The sequence below is a fragment of the Schistocerca americana genome, chromosome 4 (assembly GCF_021461395.2).
Source record: "Schistocerca americana isolate TAMUIC-IGC-003095 chromosome 4, iqSchAmer2.1, whole genome shotgun sequence".
Taxonomy (NCBI): Eukaryota; Metazoa; Arthropoda; class Insecta; order Orthoptera; family Acrididae; genus Schistocerca; species Schistocerca americana.
This window is the reverse complement of record NC_060122.1, coordinates 378192430-378210073: the sequence shown is the minus strand read 5'-3', so window position 1 is coordinate 378210073 and position 17644 is coordinate 378192430. Positions and strand designations below refer to the sequence as shown.

At 39.7% G+C, this 17644-nt stretch overlaps 1 protein-coding gene across 2 annotated transcripts in view; it reads left to right on the top strand.

The window, feature by feature from the left end:
* LOC124612416 (zinc finger protein chinmo-like) overlaps positions 1 to 17644 on the top strand; it is a 131906-nt gene that overhangs the window by 84033 nt on the left and 30229 nt on the right. For both annotated transcript variants that reach the window (XM_047140619.1, XM_047140618.1), the window contains exon 5: positions 11343 to 11525. In XM_047140619.1, the coding sequence (XP_046996575.1) occupies positions 11343 to 11525 (183 nt within the window). The remainder of the gene's footprint in view (positions 1 to 11342; positions 11526 to 17644) is intronic.

The following is a 17644-nucleotide window of genomic DNA, read 5'->3' as shown; positions in this document are numbered from 1 at the left end:
AAATCTGGAATTGCCGATGCTTTATCATTTTTTCTTCGGCATGGCAAAGGCTTTCGTAATCTCCGTCAGATAAAACTTCACGCGAACAACTAGCTCGTGGCAATTTAATATTCGAGTTACTCACACAAGTCGGTATCGTGTGCGAATGTGCAGTAACTGGCTCTACAGACGCTGCCAACTTCTGCTGCTGGCCGGTATTCATTTGTTCTGAGCCTTGTTGTGAAACGCGTATCGACTCTTCTATCGTTTGTTTCCAATGCTCGAAATCAGCACCTAACTGCTGTCGCACGTCCTCAAGTCCTTTCGCAAACAAATTCTCTTCCTGTTTGCCGCATAGACTCTGGAATGCTGCTTTAACATTTTGCTCAACGTTTTCACACATTAGCCTTTTGTTTTCTAATGTGATTTCGGATAATTTACCCGTTAATACATTAATTTGGTGGTCTATAACGTCTTGACGTTCGGTCAGATGTTCAACACTTTCCTTTAGGTTCGTCTGCGTACGTGCCAATTCAGGAAGTTGCGCAATTGCACATGACATGGCATTTTGCTTTTGTACTAATTGCGGAACCATTTCCACCTGTTCCCGTACGGTATCTATCTTAATAGCCACATACTCCTTCATTTCTACACGTACGCGTTAAGTAGATTCCTCACATTGAGCTTTAACCAATTCTATTTGTGCAGTTAATTTTCGTTCCGTCTCTTCGGCCTGATCTTTAAGTTCCTTTGTCTTCGCCTCTATCCGCTGCTCTAATTCGGAAAAACTGTCATGTAACTTCTGCTTAATCTCAGCTTTCAGATTTTCCTGCCCCTCAGTAACTGAGGCTAATTTCGCATTCAAATCATTTTGCCCCTCGGTAACTGAGGCTAACTTCGCATTAATGTCGGTTTTCATATTATTCATGCTCTCGGTTATCATCTGCATCTGTCTCATGATAATTACTAATGGATCTAATCCATGTTGCATACTTGCTGTTACATCTCCAGCCGTGTCTACCGGGCGTTCTATTGCACTATCTGTAGCGATCGGTTCTACAACACTTTTTACTACATCACTATTATCCGTGCTCACAGCTGAAGGCTGTTGCGTGTTGCTCTGCTCTGCTTGACTCATCTTAAACATTGCCCTAGTTAAAACCATATAAATGTTCTACAGTCAATATGTATATATCTCCCTTCACACAAGAATACTTCTGTGGCTACTTTCTTATAGTACTTATACAGGTAAATGCAACTAGGGCAGGTCAATCAAACTACGTCTGGCATGAACACAATTAGTAAATGTTCAAATCTACGTCTACTTCCTCAATACTAGCAAGCTTTAATAAAAAATTATAGATCTGGCCTTTTTTCTGCGCCCAGCGTGCTGCTTTTATTTGTAGATCCACTTAATTTGCCTGCGAGTATTTCTTCTCTTTTCCAAGTTAAGTTGTCTCGTCGTAGTTCACATGAAACAGAGAACAAAATTATTTTAACAACGTCCAAAAACGTGTCCTGTCACGGATTGGCCATTATAATGAATTCTACTCTGCTTTTGTAAATGATGAAAGTCTATGTGAATGCAGCTTGCCGCTAACTTGGTGTAATGTTTTGTCTGTACAGAAGTGTATCTGTCGCCTTTATCGCTCTTTCCCTCTCACACATAAATCGGTACAATAAAGTCAGGGCTTCGTGTTTTCTAGTTAGGCTGATCCGTGAAAAGACAGAGAAACAATTATACTAATGGAGGATTCTCTCTCTCTCTCTCTCTCTCTCTCTCTCTCTCTCTCTCTCTCTCTCTCTCTGTCCTTTATCTGTGTACAGTTTAAATATATTATTTACGTGAAATCAGCCTAGTGGAATCTCTGGTGGAGCCCTTCGTCTTAATATTCAGCGGCTGGCTTGCTAGAAAAGATCCTTACATTTGTTGTTATTATTAAGCGCTGCATTCAGTTGGGAAAATCGATCGTTTGAACAATTAGTTCAGTTTACGACAGATCTAAAATTTCAGATGTGGACGAAGCCTTTTTGGACGATTTCAAAAAACTCAGAGATTGCAGGCTCTCTTCGTCACAGCTGAAACTTCCCAATTAATTACAGGGCCCAGACAATCATCAATGGTTCAGACAGAGAACTCATTCGTCATTCACTCTAGAATAAAATGGTCACAAACCTTATTTCAGAGGAAAATTGTATATTGAATCCATTTCCGTACATGTTCCGTTTTCTGTTGGTTCCAAGTCTCATGTAATTTTCTTTTACAGGTTTTTCTTCCTCTTTATCTATCACGCTAGCGGCACAAACTTTCCTAGCTTGCTTTAGCGCGAAGAAGAGTAAATAAATCTCCTTTAGCAATCCGACAATCTTCCAACCGATACTTCCGAAGCTGTTCCTCTCTCTCCCTATAATAACCATGGAGCATACATTTCTGTACCTCTGTTGTTCCAAAGAATAAACGTACTAGAAAAATACCTTGGCGTCGACGAGCTGTCGGCGCATATATTACTAGAAAATCTGATCAGATACTTTTCAAACGTAAATACATGTGGGTGATTTGGTTGACCATTATTAATTATTGCGTGGTAGAGGGTAATTTTCCATGGGGAGATTACAACTTCTCTTTGAAATTACTCTGTGATTCCATATTTGTATGAACAACCTAAATGTTTAATGACTTCCTCTTTGAACCAAAGTTTTGTTCTGTGTCTTTGCTTTTAGAACTTTTCTTGTGATTTTATTGCCTCATGTTGAAGGTTTATTGTAATTTCCTTTTTACTTCAGGTATATTTTTAGATTCTCTGATGTGTACCAAGTGTCACCTGCAGGTGATTCTTAAATTTAATCACACTTTATGAATATCCCTGAGTTATTACTTTAACTTTATCAACCTTTATCACTTCGACACCACTAAGTTATGTTATAACTATTTATTAATTGTGCAAAGAGTTGTGCAGGTCAAGGACAAACCACTCAGTACCAGCTGTCAGATTATTGTTCATGTCATTTTACAGAGAATAATGTGTGTCATCATGAGAAATACTTATTGTTTCTTGGTCTAAAAGAAAAGTCACAGTGAACTGTTTTTACCTTTCCTTTTGTAGATTCTTTGAAGTTAAAAGAGTTGAAAATGCAATGTTATATTAGGGAACTAAAAAGAAATTTATTAAATGAATTCTCTGTTCGTGTTTGGCTGAACACAAGAAGAATCGACAAAAAGAACACATTCCTGGTGCTTCGCAATAAATTTTATTTGTTCATCAAGCAGTTTTGACTTGTTATGCTATCATCAATTGATGAAAACTAGTTAGTGAATAAGTTAACAGTGTTGCAGAACTGTATTGCCTTCAGGTGGGAAAAAAGGGAGAGGGTATTCTAAAATTCCCCTACAAACTTATATGATTTGTAGAGGGAACTGAGACACGAGTAGATAATATTTTGAATTTGAACCTATGTCCAGGAACATAGTTTCCATGCTATAACCATTTGAAAACATTCTGGTAACAAACCACTTTTACAGGTAATTTATTCGACATGACCCAGTGTATCACTTACAGGGTTGCCCCAAGTTCTGGAAATCAGGGAAATATAAGGGAATTTCAAATGTGTCAGGGAAATTTGGAAAAAAAAACATGAAAAAATCGTGTTTTTGCCACAGTAGATAAAATGCTTTGTTTACTGAGATGTCATGCATCGTCATTGGCTGGGCACAGTTGAGTACATGTGCCGCTTCCTAATCTCTCATTATCACTGCTTCTCCCCTTCCTGTCACTCACCTCAGCTTGCAGTCAGTGCTGGCACCCTTTCTTGCTACTAGCCTAGCAACTGTAGATCAGAAGCAGGGAGGTGTGAGGAATGGTTTGTTTGGATATGATTCTCAGAGGTCATCGACGCAGCAGCCAGAGACAGCGGTTGTGACTCTGTGTGTGTGTGTGTGTGTGTGTGTGTGTGTGTGTGTGTGTGTGTGTGTGTGTGCGCGTGTGTGCGTGCGCGCGTGCGCTCTTGTTTTCTGGCAAAAGCTGTGGAAATTTGATTCTCGGAATGTTTGTGCAAGTTATCTGCTGTGTGGATTGATCATTTCATCAACATTGTGTCTGTGACATGTGAATAGCTGGCCACATGAGTGGACTTCCATGATGGGCCAAAACTGCAGGCCATTTCTGTGGGTATCTCTAACGGATTGGGTCTGCCAATCTGAAGCCCATCATTTCCCACTAATGTGTAAGCCCTTCCCATCGGATCTAGTCTCGGTCGATCTGCTCGCAGGCTGGGCATAATGCGGCGGATTTTTGTGGTTTATCCAAGGTCCCAGGACTGCGGTGCTTCTCAGCAGGCCAGAGGCCATGGGCGATGGATTTCAGAAATTGCGACTTTCTCACCACAAGTACAGTGCGGTGTTGTATAGGCATTTTATTTATTCTAGTACATTTTGGCACTTGAAAAATAATTTCTGGATGATACAAAGAAGAAAATTGTGGTAGTCGCTAGCGGTTTGTATGCTATGTACTCATACACAATATCTGTAAACTAATAACCATAACACAGTGGGTAATAACCAACAATAACAAACATAGTAGAACAAACATTTTATTGGTGGTCACCTATAATGTTGGTTTATACAATTCTCCCCTGCATTCAAGAGGCTTACTTTTTTTTTTTTATTTTTAAATCAGTGAAGGCATTTTAAATCTGTCTTGCAACTCCAAGGAAATGCATATTTTTGTCATCAAATTTGCTTCATTTTATTGAAATAAAATAACAACAGTGGTCTTAATGAAACACGTATACCCTCTGTCTTGCTTTCTCCATCTAAAAACAGTTCATTACAAAATATGTTTATGTTAATACTTAAGATTTTTGATCACATGGGGGAGAAATACGGAAGTCCTTGCATTTTTTCAACTTATGTCTTTTCTTACTGTTGAGATCTCAAAACTTGTCAGGGAAAAATGCTAAAATTTGTCTTGAAATCAGGGAAATATCAGGGAATTTCACTACTGAAAACTTGTGGCAACCCTGCGCTTGGTTCACAATTTCACTCGTTAATAACCAAAGAAACAAAAAGGAATCTTAATCAGTTTTAAAAAATGCATTTGCCTACAGTTAAACTGTTTTTGTCCCTTTCAATGGAGACTTAACATTCTTATCCGCTACAAGTGGAAACCACCAAGTTCGGTGCACGTGTTGTATCTATGAATGATAATGTGGTACACATGCTGTATGACACCTGGTATTTCTGCAATCTGTCCGGCAGCAGCAACAACTCATGCCACCAGATCTTCTTCTGTCTCTACAGGAGTCTCATAAACAAAACTCTTCATTCGACCCGCGGAGGAAAAAGTCAAATAGTGTCAAATATGGTGGTAGTGGAGGTCATGTGATTGGACCACCTCACCCTAGTCGTCTATGTTCGAATAATTGGTGCAAACGTTACCAAATGTGACATGAAAAGTGAGTGGATGTGCTGTCATGCTGAAACCACATGTCTTGATGGATGTTCAGTGTCACAGCATCCAACAACACACCCAATACTTGGTGTAAGAAGGTCAAATAGATGAGGCACATGAGTGTGAGTGGAAGGATGTATTGTCCAATCACATGTTCATCCAGAATACCTGCCCACACATTGACACCAAGTCTGTATTGGAATCCCTGGACATGTATCGCATGTGGGTTTTAGTCTGCTCAGAAATGGCTGTTTCGAGAATTGAGAACACAGCCCTGAAGTGAACATGCCATGGAAACACTAGGGGCATGTTGATGCAGTGGCACAGGAACTGTGTACAAAAGTCAACATGTGGTACGAAAATCGGCTGGCATTAGTGACTATATCCTCTGGAGGTGGTACGGATGTAGTTGTTTGTCATGCAGAACATTCTGAGCAGTGCTGTGACCAACATCCATTGCACACACATTTGCTCTTGTACTCATTGATGGTTTCTCATCAACTTGATATAGTATGTCTCTTCCAAATCAGGCATGCGGCATTTCCTTGGTGCGTCACAGTCATGTCTGCTGACGAAGGTATCCCTTTCTCGAAGCCATTGTGTAATTGTGGCAAAAAGGGCATGCATTGGAGCCAGACATTATGGGTAACGGCCACCGTAAAGGCGAGAAGTAGCTCTTCCATTACAGTTAGCTTCATCATATGGAAGGATCATGTTGGGGTATTCTGCAGATGTTTACTCAGTCAAGTTTCTCTAACACTCACAGGCATGTGAATGAGGCTCAAACTAGGTCAAAGAGATAGGATGGACATCAAATGACATCAGCCTATCTGATGTAAGCAACACCCACCATGACTGTCTGGTTGCATACCTGTCTAGCAGATATGTTTTCAGATGCCTAGCTCAGAAATGGTGCGTTTCCAGCATAGGTTGCAATTCAAAATATTGTCTACTCAGTCCTCTCTACAAGTTCTGCAGGTGATTTTAGCCCTTCTCTAGCAGTTGCATCTTAAATGTGGTTGTAACTTGAAGCACGTCTTAAGTTCATAAATGCAAAAACTAGAGAGCAACGTTCTGCAATCAGGTTTTGCATTCTGATGAAGACTGCTTCAAAAATGCTTAAAGATCTCCATAGGGCACTGAGTCTACAGTGTCATGTGCTGCACATGTTTCCATTGGAATAAAGCTTTCAAAAATAGAAGAGGGAGTTATGAGCTGAAAGGAGGGGCGGGGAGGCAATGTGCCCAGGATGAATAGTGGAAAACCATCAATCCTTGGAGATGAATTTTGACCCTGAAATGAAAAGATAAAGAGTGGATTCAAAATGGACAGTCATGCTCAACATAAGTGTGAATCCAGAAATCAGCCAATAAGTTCCCAGCGATTATTGCGTCACGGTGTACATGGAAGTTCCTATTGGTCAGACAGTAAATGCAGAGTACTAAAAGTATAATGTCCTGCGACAACTGATAAAAGATTATATCCCAAAGAAATTGTGAAAACTCCACGGAAAGTGGAAACTGCCCCAGGGCAATGTGCAGCCTCATGTTGCAGCAGCAGCTTCATTTTTAGCGAAGAAGGGTCTTTGTACAGTCCCCCTCCGTTGCCCTCCCCCTACCTGCACCCTCCCCATATTGCTCTGACCTTGCCCCATGTGACTTTCTTTGCATTTTCTGACTGAAGAAAAGATCTCAAATAATTTCAGTTTGACATTGAAAATGACACACTGAAGGTTTTAGAGCTGATTTTGAAGCAATCATCAAGAAATAGATTTGAGGAAAGCTTCCAAAAGTGTGTGAAAAGATGAGACAAGTACATCATTCTTAATGGCAACTATATTTGCACAGAAAATGTACTGATTTCAATTAATTATCTGGTAATAAAGTTTTTTGAGCATCAGTCTCAATCTTTGTTAAACGATCCTCATAGACCATTTAACTATCCGACCACCCCACCATGTAAAGATTTCAAGTGCTTGGCAGACTACATGATTGCGTGTAGAAAGTGATTTTGGATGAACACCACAGATTATTATTAATGTCACTCTTATAAGGTGAATAGACTCATTTTTTGCCCAAAATATTTTGAAATAATATAATTGTCGGATATGTTAACTTTTTAATTTGTTGTCATGGTGATGTGTATAGTGCCAACGAGTTCAAATATTACCATTTTAATTGTTAAAGCAGCTCATAAATGTGTTTTCTTCTAATTTAAATGTGCTGCTGTGTGAACAGTCGAAATTCTTCAAAAGTTTATAATAGTGTATGCGTGTATCACTGGTGTATCCATTGCAGTGCATAGCTGTTTCCTTTCTTTCTGTTACATTTGTGCTAATTATGGAAGAGAATATAAGCAGCAAAACACTTATTTATTTTTTTCCATCTCCCCTTTTAATGAATGTTTTAATGACTTTTTCTCAGACAGCGCAAGTATTATTATAAATTGTGTTGAAAGTATGGTAAATTGATGATATGTGTTGTAGATAGGGATTATATCCCAGAGAAACTGCAATGTGCAGTGTGCATTTTTGAATACTGTTAATGACTTCACCCCAGTCTGAGAACTTTTTTATAGTGCTATTAACCATAGAATTATTACATTTGTTTTGTTAAGTGTGATGTGAACTAGCTGTTCACCACATCATTAGTCGGCAAAACTGTGCAGATATCTATGTGTGGAAACGGAACATTATCTGCCCTCGAGTCTTTTGCTGCGACATGTCTGAATAAAATCTTCTCAAATTTCAAGCCACATCAGTTTGAATAAAATCTTGAGCTTTCGATGGGTATCTCCGCAGTCATCATCAGGAGTAAAAACCACCAACTGCCAGTGCTGGCAGGGTTTTTTGCTTATATAGGCACGGTTGCAGCCTCTGCCACCAATCAGGGAGAGCTGAAATGGTGTGCATGGTAGGTGACTTGTGCAGCTCATAGCAGCTTCAGCCTGCCACAAGGGGCTGGCACCATGTTTCAAACTAACGCCCCTGCCTCCCTTCAAGTGTCAAGCATCTGTCTTTACTTCCTTTCAATTCCCAAAGCCTGCCCCCATGTTCCACTAAGTGTGTGGTGCTGGTCATTGTTAAACTTGTTGCTGTTCATTATAATCTCAGCCACCCCCTTTATACGGAATGCCAATATGTTGATGCTTGAGCCAAGATGCTCGCATTTTCAAACTTTGTTTTGTGTCCATTTTCTAGGCAGGGCTCAGCTGTGGCCAACTTGTCGAGCTCCTTTTGTTGAATATGTCGCTTGTGCTCGGTGCACTGCTCTGCAGCTGTACAAATTGCCTGACCATATGGATGCTGCTGCAATCTATAGTGACACCATATACACTGGGCATGCCAAGAGCTATGTTGTCTTTAACAGATCACAGCATGTCTCGTATCTGGGGATGGCCAGACCACTGGTCTCTGTTCAGGTCTCAGCACCATTCGTCCTAACTTGCTACACATTGCTCGAAAGTATGGCAGAAAAGCAGCCAGCTTGACTTTTCCTACCAATTCACAAGCTATCCTTCTTTGGTGGCACCTGTAGGCATTTCATTGTCTCTCTTGGCTATAACCATTCTGTCTGAACATGTCTCAGATGAATGCAAATCAGACTGTAGGTGGTTGTCATCAGAAATAACTTTTGCTCTATGTACTAATGTGCTCAGGACCACTGTGTTGTGTACGAGATAGTGAAAACTATCAGTGTTAGGATATCAATCAGTGTGTGGTGGTTTCCTGTACACTGAATGACCAAGCCAGCCTCCTGCTCAACAGAAACATCCAAGAACAGTAACTTTCCACCCTTCTCCCTCTCGATGGCAAATTTAATATTGCGATGGACACCATTCATGTGATCGATCAACTACTGCAGTGTATTTTCAACATGAGGCCATATCAGGAAGGTGTCATCAATGTGCTGTGGGAAGCAAGAATGAAGCAATGTGTTCAGAGCCTACTCCATGAAGAAATTCATGACTGCCAGAGACAGTGGTGATCCCATTGCTGAGCCACCTGTCATTTGATAATGTTCGTCGTGATACAAGAAGTATGTCATAGTTCTAAATTGATGGAAGAACTTGATGAATCCAGGAAGAAACTTTTGGGACAAAATCCAGCATGTCTTGTATGGCACCCTCGTAAAAAGAAACACAATGTCCAGACCATTAGATTGTTACAGCCTATTTTCATTTTCTTGAGTTTGAGAATTCTATTTGAATTGCTTGGAAACTATGAAGATTTTATTCAGAAAACTATCTGTTGAACAAATTTTCTTGATTTGTGTGAAATGTCTTCGTTTAGCACTTACAGTTTTTGTTCGGTGTCACCATTGATATGCTCTTAAGTTTTCTTTCAGTGCAATTCTGGAACAGATATTGAAAATGTGTTAGTTGCATTTTATGCACTAAGCATCACTCATATGACTACTAAAATGAAAGAGATCCTGTGCAGAGAAATGGAGGAAATGACTTTTTTTTTTGCCGAGGGTACTAGAGTCATCAGGTCTGCTAGAAAATGTTTGTATAATTTCAGAAATACAGGGGTGGCTCAGAAAAGGTTTATTCAGGAAATCAGAGAGGTAAACAAAGTTACTGAGGCACTGGTGTGTGTTACTTTCCTACACTCACCATGATCATCTAAACATTTGTTTAACACAGTCTGTTGTAACTGGAATAAAAGCAATCAGGATCCAGGTTTAGGAACCATTTAACAAAAGTGTCCTGAAAGTTGGCTTCGATTTTGAAGTGAAGACAACCAGGTGCTTTTTTAAATGTCGTAAGATATGAAAATCGTGTATTGTGAGAGCTAGGCCGCATGCGAGTTGTTCCAATATGCTCCATCAGAAACGCTGAACTAAATCGTCCAGAACAGAGACCGTGTGCTGTCGGGTGTTGTTGTACAACAACACAAGACCTACCAAAGCGATCTCGGTCATTTACTCCTAGTTACCTTTTGCAACTGCTTTAGCAGGTTGCAATAAATGGCACCATTCATGGTCTCTCGATGGGTTAGGAAATCAATGAGCAGTGCTCCCTTCATGTCCCAAAAGAATGTGACTGCAAATTTTGTGATAACTACTTTTGTTTTGATGTCCTTATGAGAGGGGAAGATTGCCTCCATGGTATAGATGCTTTTTTTTGTCTCGGATGTCATACGATGCAGCTGCATTTTGTCAGCTGTAACAGTACGATGCACAATACGTGTTACATGATGGAGAAACAACCATATTCAGTTGGTTTTATTCTCATCTGAGAGTTGCCACATCTTCTGGTAAACCAACACATTGTGTACTATATTGACTATACTGTCAGTGGAGGTGTTGAGTTCATGTGCAATCTTTGTCATGTATATGCAACTATTAGCTTAAATCAGTTCTTCAAACGGCACATATTGCCCGCTTAGGTGAACATGGTTGATAGCCGAGACTTTTGCTTATCTCACAAATGTGCTCTGCTGTTATCAGTTATACCTGTTTTTGTGATACTACACTTGTTCTGTAAACTTGTGCTAGTTGGTGAAGAATTGTAACTGGAGGCATTTTATTTAAATGAAAAACCTGATTACGTTTTGCACTTCAGTGTGTTTGTGTGTTTGTGTGTGTGTGTGTGTGTGTGTGTGTGTGTGTGTGTCTCAACACTCAAACTTGCAACTGTTTTTCAAAGTGCAATGACACGGCTACTTCCACCTGCTGGTGCCATTAGAATTCTTAATGAGCCACCATTTTAATAGAGCTATGTCTATGTAAGGCAATGTTGTAAGTTCCATATGTTAGGATTTTTTAAGGACTGGGTACTCACTACTTGTTTTCCAGACAAGTCTCTTTTGTTGTTGTTATGTGTTGTCTTAGTATATAATTATCACATTATTATAGTCTTTAGTATGAAGTAACTTGTTCATTATAGTGGAACCAAATTTTCAATTTATAGATTTGCGAGTGAAGTTGGAGATATCAGGCTCTCATTCAGAAGACCAGCATACTTCATCTACTGCTATGTATGCAGATACAAGTGCAGAACAAACACCAGAAATGATTCCAATCAATGTATGGAACTCTGGTGCAAATATGAAGGTTTCACCGCAGAAGGGCAGCTCAATTGCCACAGCAGATGGTGAGATCAGTTACTTTAATCAGCACCTGATTTTCTTTTTAGAATAGCCTAAACTCTATACCTTTTGAGAATTTGTATAAATATATGTGTATTTATATCTCCAAACAAGCCTGTAGGAGCAAAATGTTGCTTAGGTTACATTACAAAACTTTCCTTATATATGAATTTTTAAAAAATAGCAACTCCTCTACTACTCTTTACTTGCTTTGGAAGGACTGTTATGAGAAAGATAACTTCATCTTTTATTTATTTACTTAAATGGGGAATATACTTAAATGGGGAATATACTTAGCTAAAACAGTTTTACCAAGGTAGCCACTTGGATGATGCTTCTCATAAAACTCTCTGACAAACTAAACCGGGGTTCCAGTCTAGCACACGATTAAAATCTTTAAGGAAGCTTCAGGAAAGCACATACTCTGTTACAGAGTTCGTTCTGTGAACATTTTCATTGTTATCCATCATGTGGGAGGCACATCTAAAAACACTGTTACCTTTTTATATGAGTAAAGCATTGGAGGGCCTCTCTCATCAAGAGGCTGAACAGTGGCACACTTCTAGCGAAGATGAAGGAGGGGGGTAAATCTACCCAAGTAATCAAACTGTTACATGCCATTTTGATTGGAGAATTTGCCGTAAGAAGTAAGCTGAAAAGTATGTTAAGTATCAATACAGGTGTTTTCAGTTGCTAGGAAATTATAAACAGACACAAAAGAACTGCAATAGAAATGGGAAGGTGAGGATGTCAGAGAAATAAACAACACAGTGAAAAGAGAGTGGTTGGCTCAAAAACTAGCCCTTTACTTATTTTGAATGTTACAAAGGTGCACAATTACACTGTCGGAAATTTTTGGCTGCCTGTAAATTAGGCCTTGTATATCACTCCCTATGCACTGTTTTAAGTGTCAATATTTTGGTAACACCACCAGTCACCATAAAGGAGCAGTCCAGCTGCCTACAAACAGTATATTCAGTGGACTTCCCCACCCATGTGTCTTGAGTGCTACCAGCACCCACTATGGAATAAAGAATGCCCTCAAAAAAGAGAATAATAATATAAAGTATATGAATTTTATAAACACATGGTGTCTATTCTTTCGGACATGTTCAAAAGAACAGACACTGCATGGAATCCACAGCTGTGATACATATTATGTAAACTGTAGGTGGAGGGAGGAGAAAGGAAGAAAACGGAAGGAATTATTTATGTTGGCAGCATTGAGACTTTATGTGGATTCAGTAATGATGAGTGAAAATGTGTGCCAGACTGGGACTTGAACCTGGAATCTGGAATCTCCCTCTTATTAGGCAGTTGTGTTAACCTCTGCACCACCCAGACACAGTGTTCATTGCAATTGTGCGGACTATCTTGGTACGCTTCCCAGCTGACCCACACTTCCCTTATCCGCAGTCCCTGTCCGTGCCCTCCATGCTCAGCACTTTGAGATTCCAGTAGGAGGTCGAACATAATTATGCGTCCACACTGCAGGTTGTTAAGTCATGGCCCATTGAGGGGAATCAGTTATATGAATGCATGGTATCTGTTTTTTCGGAACATTATCCAAAAAACAGACACCACACATTCCTATTACTGATTTGCCTTAGTGGGCCATGAATCTACTAAATTCAGTTTGGATGAACATTCAACCTACTGAGGGAATTTCAAAGTAGCCAACATGGAAGACATGGACATAGACATGGACAGGGACTGCAGATAGGTAGCGCTTGGTGGGAGTGGGAGTCTGCTGGGAGACATACTGAGATATTCCGCCCAATTGGGGTAAACACTGTGTCCAGATGGCACAGTGGTTGATGCAGCTGCCTAGTAGGTGGGAAAGCCTTGACACACATTTTCATTTGTCGCTGCCGATTCTGCATACCATCCCGATGCAGCTGACATTAATAATTCCTTCCCTTTCCTTTCTTTTTCTTTCTTCCTCTTCCATCTTAAGTTTACGTATGAAGATAAAGGTTGTGCCATTTCTCAAACACTTCAGGTGAAGAAAAGGATGAAAAGCAATGCATTGTAGGCCATGCAGCTATCTGTGTTTATTAAATCTGTTGTTCCAGCAACCAAAAAACCTCTATCAAAGGCTATTATTGGCACCTGGACTATTACAACTGATGAAAGCACAGCAGACTTCACCTGTAAATGTGATTAAACCTACAAGTACGTCTAGAACAGAAACAGTAGTGGCAGTAGAACAGATTATTGTGGAAGAACAATACGCATTCATGGCGGGCAGACAAAGAGCAACGAAGCAAAGTTGTAGTAAAACAGCTCCACCAAAATACAGACAAGGGTTTTTAAACAAAAAAGGAAAAAAAAAATTGTTACAAAACCATCCAATCGTGATCTCTTGGTCCTGTCTGCAGATCAGAAGATGGGCATTTTTATGACCATATGGACATCATTGTAGGTGTCAGGGGATAAGCAAGTTCCTCAATTAACTCCTCCTCTGCTGCAAACTTAGCACTTTGGTGGAAGAAAGAGGAAATAATGAGGAAAACCTCACTGCTGTGATGATTTTCATACCACATTGGAACATCGGTAGTATAGGAACTAAGATTCCTAGCAGAGGAAAGACTGATGTGTATGTGTGTCCAAGAAAAATTTTTAAATGAGAACAGTACTAATTCCATTTGGTACTCAGTGAACGTTTTACAGAAAAAAGGTATGGATATTTTCTGAAAGATGCTGCTGCAGTGCAAACACTGTATGTGATCTTTTTGGTGATCAGATAACCATTCAAGGTTTATGGTCCCAATGGCTGTGACCTATGGTGTAGTGACTTTTTTCATTTGAGGAGGTTTAAAAGAGTAAACGTTGGTGAAATAATCCCCATTTTGGAGAAGAATTGAGGGCTGTGGTGATGGACAACACTGATTTTGTTACTTTAGCAGAAAGTGTCAGAAAATTTGTTTAATGTGAGAGATTGTTCAGAGAACATATTTATCAGTTTTTTTAGTGGAAGGTTAGTACCAAAAATTCATTTCTAATATCAAGTAGCATCAATAAAATGCATTTACAGTCACTGGACTTATAACAGGCCTGAGGCAGCAGCCAGCACTGGCTGGTAAATTTTTCAATCACTGAAAGGAATTGCCAGGTGTATTTGTAATGCACTGTACATTTGATTTTTAGTATATGGAATTATTATATATACTAGTTACAATGGAAGAAGCAGTTGTAAGACAAATAGGAACTTTCATCAATAGTATATTAGGAACTGTAGTTTGTTAACCCACAGAGATTTTTATAAAATATTTGTTTGATCTATGTTAGGATACTGTACAATTGTGTAGGATCCAGATCAGAATTTTGTAACAAGGTATATAAAATTGTGAATAATAATAATAATGTGTGTTCATACAAAAATTTTGCAACATCAGTAGAATGTTCGTTAAAATCCTGACCGTCCAGGATAAGTATGGTGGTCAGAATATAATGATATGGCCTTACACAGATGTTTAAAGTAGCACATTACCAGTAAAAACATATCTTGGGGAGGAAACCGTTATAAACGAGTATGACATTCAGGCGTAACAGAAGGTCTTGGAGATACAATCTTATATCGCTTGAGGTGTCCACTGTGAGCTGGGAGTTCTTTCATAATGGCTCCATGTAATCACCTTGGATGGTGCCAAGGTAGTGCATGTAGTATTGAAGTGGTGATGGTTGGTGATCTAATTCATACACTTGAGTATGATCACATAAGAGAGTTAGTGCCAGTAGTTGCTGATCCCCTCACTTTCCAGTGCCTTTCAATAACTTTGTGGTTTTACGTAGGCAACAGTTTGTGTACATTAAAAAGAAGGCTAGTTACGCCATACTTTGGCATCCACACTAAACTGTAGGTACTACAATAAGTATGTGGATAAGTTAGTTCAAAGGCAGGAGGGAGGAAGGGCACATTACCTACGATAAGACCACTCTGGTAAAGCACAATCTTCAAATTGAGTATCACTTTACTTTTTACCTTATTTTGGAGGATATGTTTGTATATTTTCCCCAAAGAAAAATAATAAGCTTATGTAACGATGTAGTTTGGTAAGTGTAGGAGTTGGGGTGGTGGGTTTAGAGTTGGAAGGACATTAATAGACATAGTGTTACATAGCAGCAACGACATGGGCATGGGGGATATTGGTGTTATCCGTAATCCTTCCTCCACTCCCAGAGTGGTATTTGTCTGCCCGCCCACTCTGTGCAACATCTTGATCCATCCTTTTGCCACATGTAGTCCCAGCCTTGTGCCGCATGGGCTGTACCGCTGTGAAAGACCAAGTGCATTAGCTGTCTGATACACCTACCCAGCGTATCCTATTCCAGTCCCATCGCAGGCAGCTCCTATCCTAAATGTTAATAAAAACCATCACAGCTCTATTTCAGGTATGTTTATTATGCCACAGTTGGTTTTGTTCTAAATGAACATTCAAAGTTCACCACAGTCTTCATAACTAACTATCAAAATGTGGGAGAAATGTACCAGTGTCATGATTCACTTACGTCTAATTGCCATACATAATGCAAAAAGGCACGATATGAAACACAGTGATTGCCCTGAAACAATTCTCTGACTGTTGGCACAGTCACAGTCATCAGTACATGCATAGAATAACAAAACATGCTGCATAATACGGGACAGTCCAGCATAGCACGACATTTGGAGGGGAGTGTTGCAATGTTCAGAAAGTGTAAATGATCTTAGAATATTCATGTTAACTTTGCTTTATTGAATTTTGCACATTTATTCTAATCAGTTTCGGTTGTCAACCATCGTCCAGGGAAAAGCAAAAAACAATACTACTTTTAGATTTCATAAATCATGTGACAAACAAATATGATACTACAGGGCATATTATGATGCACATCAATAGCTATCAGAAAATATTCTGCCTCATTTGACTGAGACACATTAACAGCTATAAGTGAAATTTTGTAACTTGTTCAACTGCGATACAGTTTTTGTATCTTAGTTGAATGAGTGACAATATTTCTCTGATAGCTGTTGATTCGTACCAAAATGTGCCCTGTAGTGTGGCATTCATCTGTAGCATACTATATGAAATGTAAAAGTCGGATTGTTTTTTGCTTTTTCCCAGGATGGTGGTTGACAACTGAAACTGGTCAGGTTAAATGCATAAAATTCAATACACCAAAGTCAGCTGCATTTTCTAAAATTTATTCATGCTGTAGACCAGTGGTTCCCAACCTTTCTTAGACCATTACCCCTGAGTGCAATAACATATTAACTAGCTCCTCCACCACATTATACCAACTTTAGCACGTAGCTAACTCGAGAATGAAAGACTTTCCTTGGAACACTCAGCTCTCCATGCTACTATCCTGTGCAAGCCTCTTCATCACCGAAAAACTACTGCAACCTACATCCTTATGAATCTGCTTAGTGTATTCATCTCTTGGTCTCCCTCTACAATTTTTACACTCCACACTTCCCTCCAATACTAAACTGGTGATACCTTGATGCTTCAGAATGTGTCTTACAACCAATCCCTTCTTCTTGTAAAGTTGTGCCACAAATTTCTCTTCACCCCAGTTCTATTCAATACCACCTCATTAGTTACCTGACCTACTCATCTAATCTTCAGCATTCTTCTGTGGCACTACATTTCAAAATCTATCTAACTTTAACCTATCCATTTCGCTTTCTAAATTTTATGACCTACCTACCCGATTAAGGAATCTGACATTCCACACTCTGAACCTTAGGATGCCAGTTTCTTTTATGTTGATAATTATGTCATCCTGAGTAGTCCCTGCCTAGAGATCCGGACAATTTTACCCAAGAGAATGCCATCACCATTTAACCATACAGTAAAGCTGCATGTCCTCAGGAAAAATTAGGGCTGTAGTTTCCCCTTGCTTTCAGCCGTTCGCAGTACCAGCACAGCAAGGCCGTTTTGGTTGATATTACAAGGTCAGATCAGTCAATCATCCAGACTGTTCCCCCTGAAACTACTGAAGAGGCTGCTGCCCCTCTTTAGGAACCACACGTGTGTGTGGCTTCTCAACACGTACCCCTCCGTTGTGGTTCCACCTACGGTACGGCTGTTTGTATTGCTGAGGCATGCAAGCCTCCCCACCAACGACAAGGTCC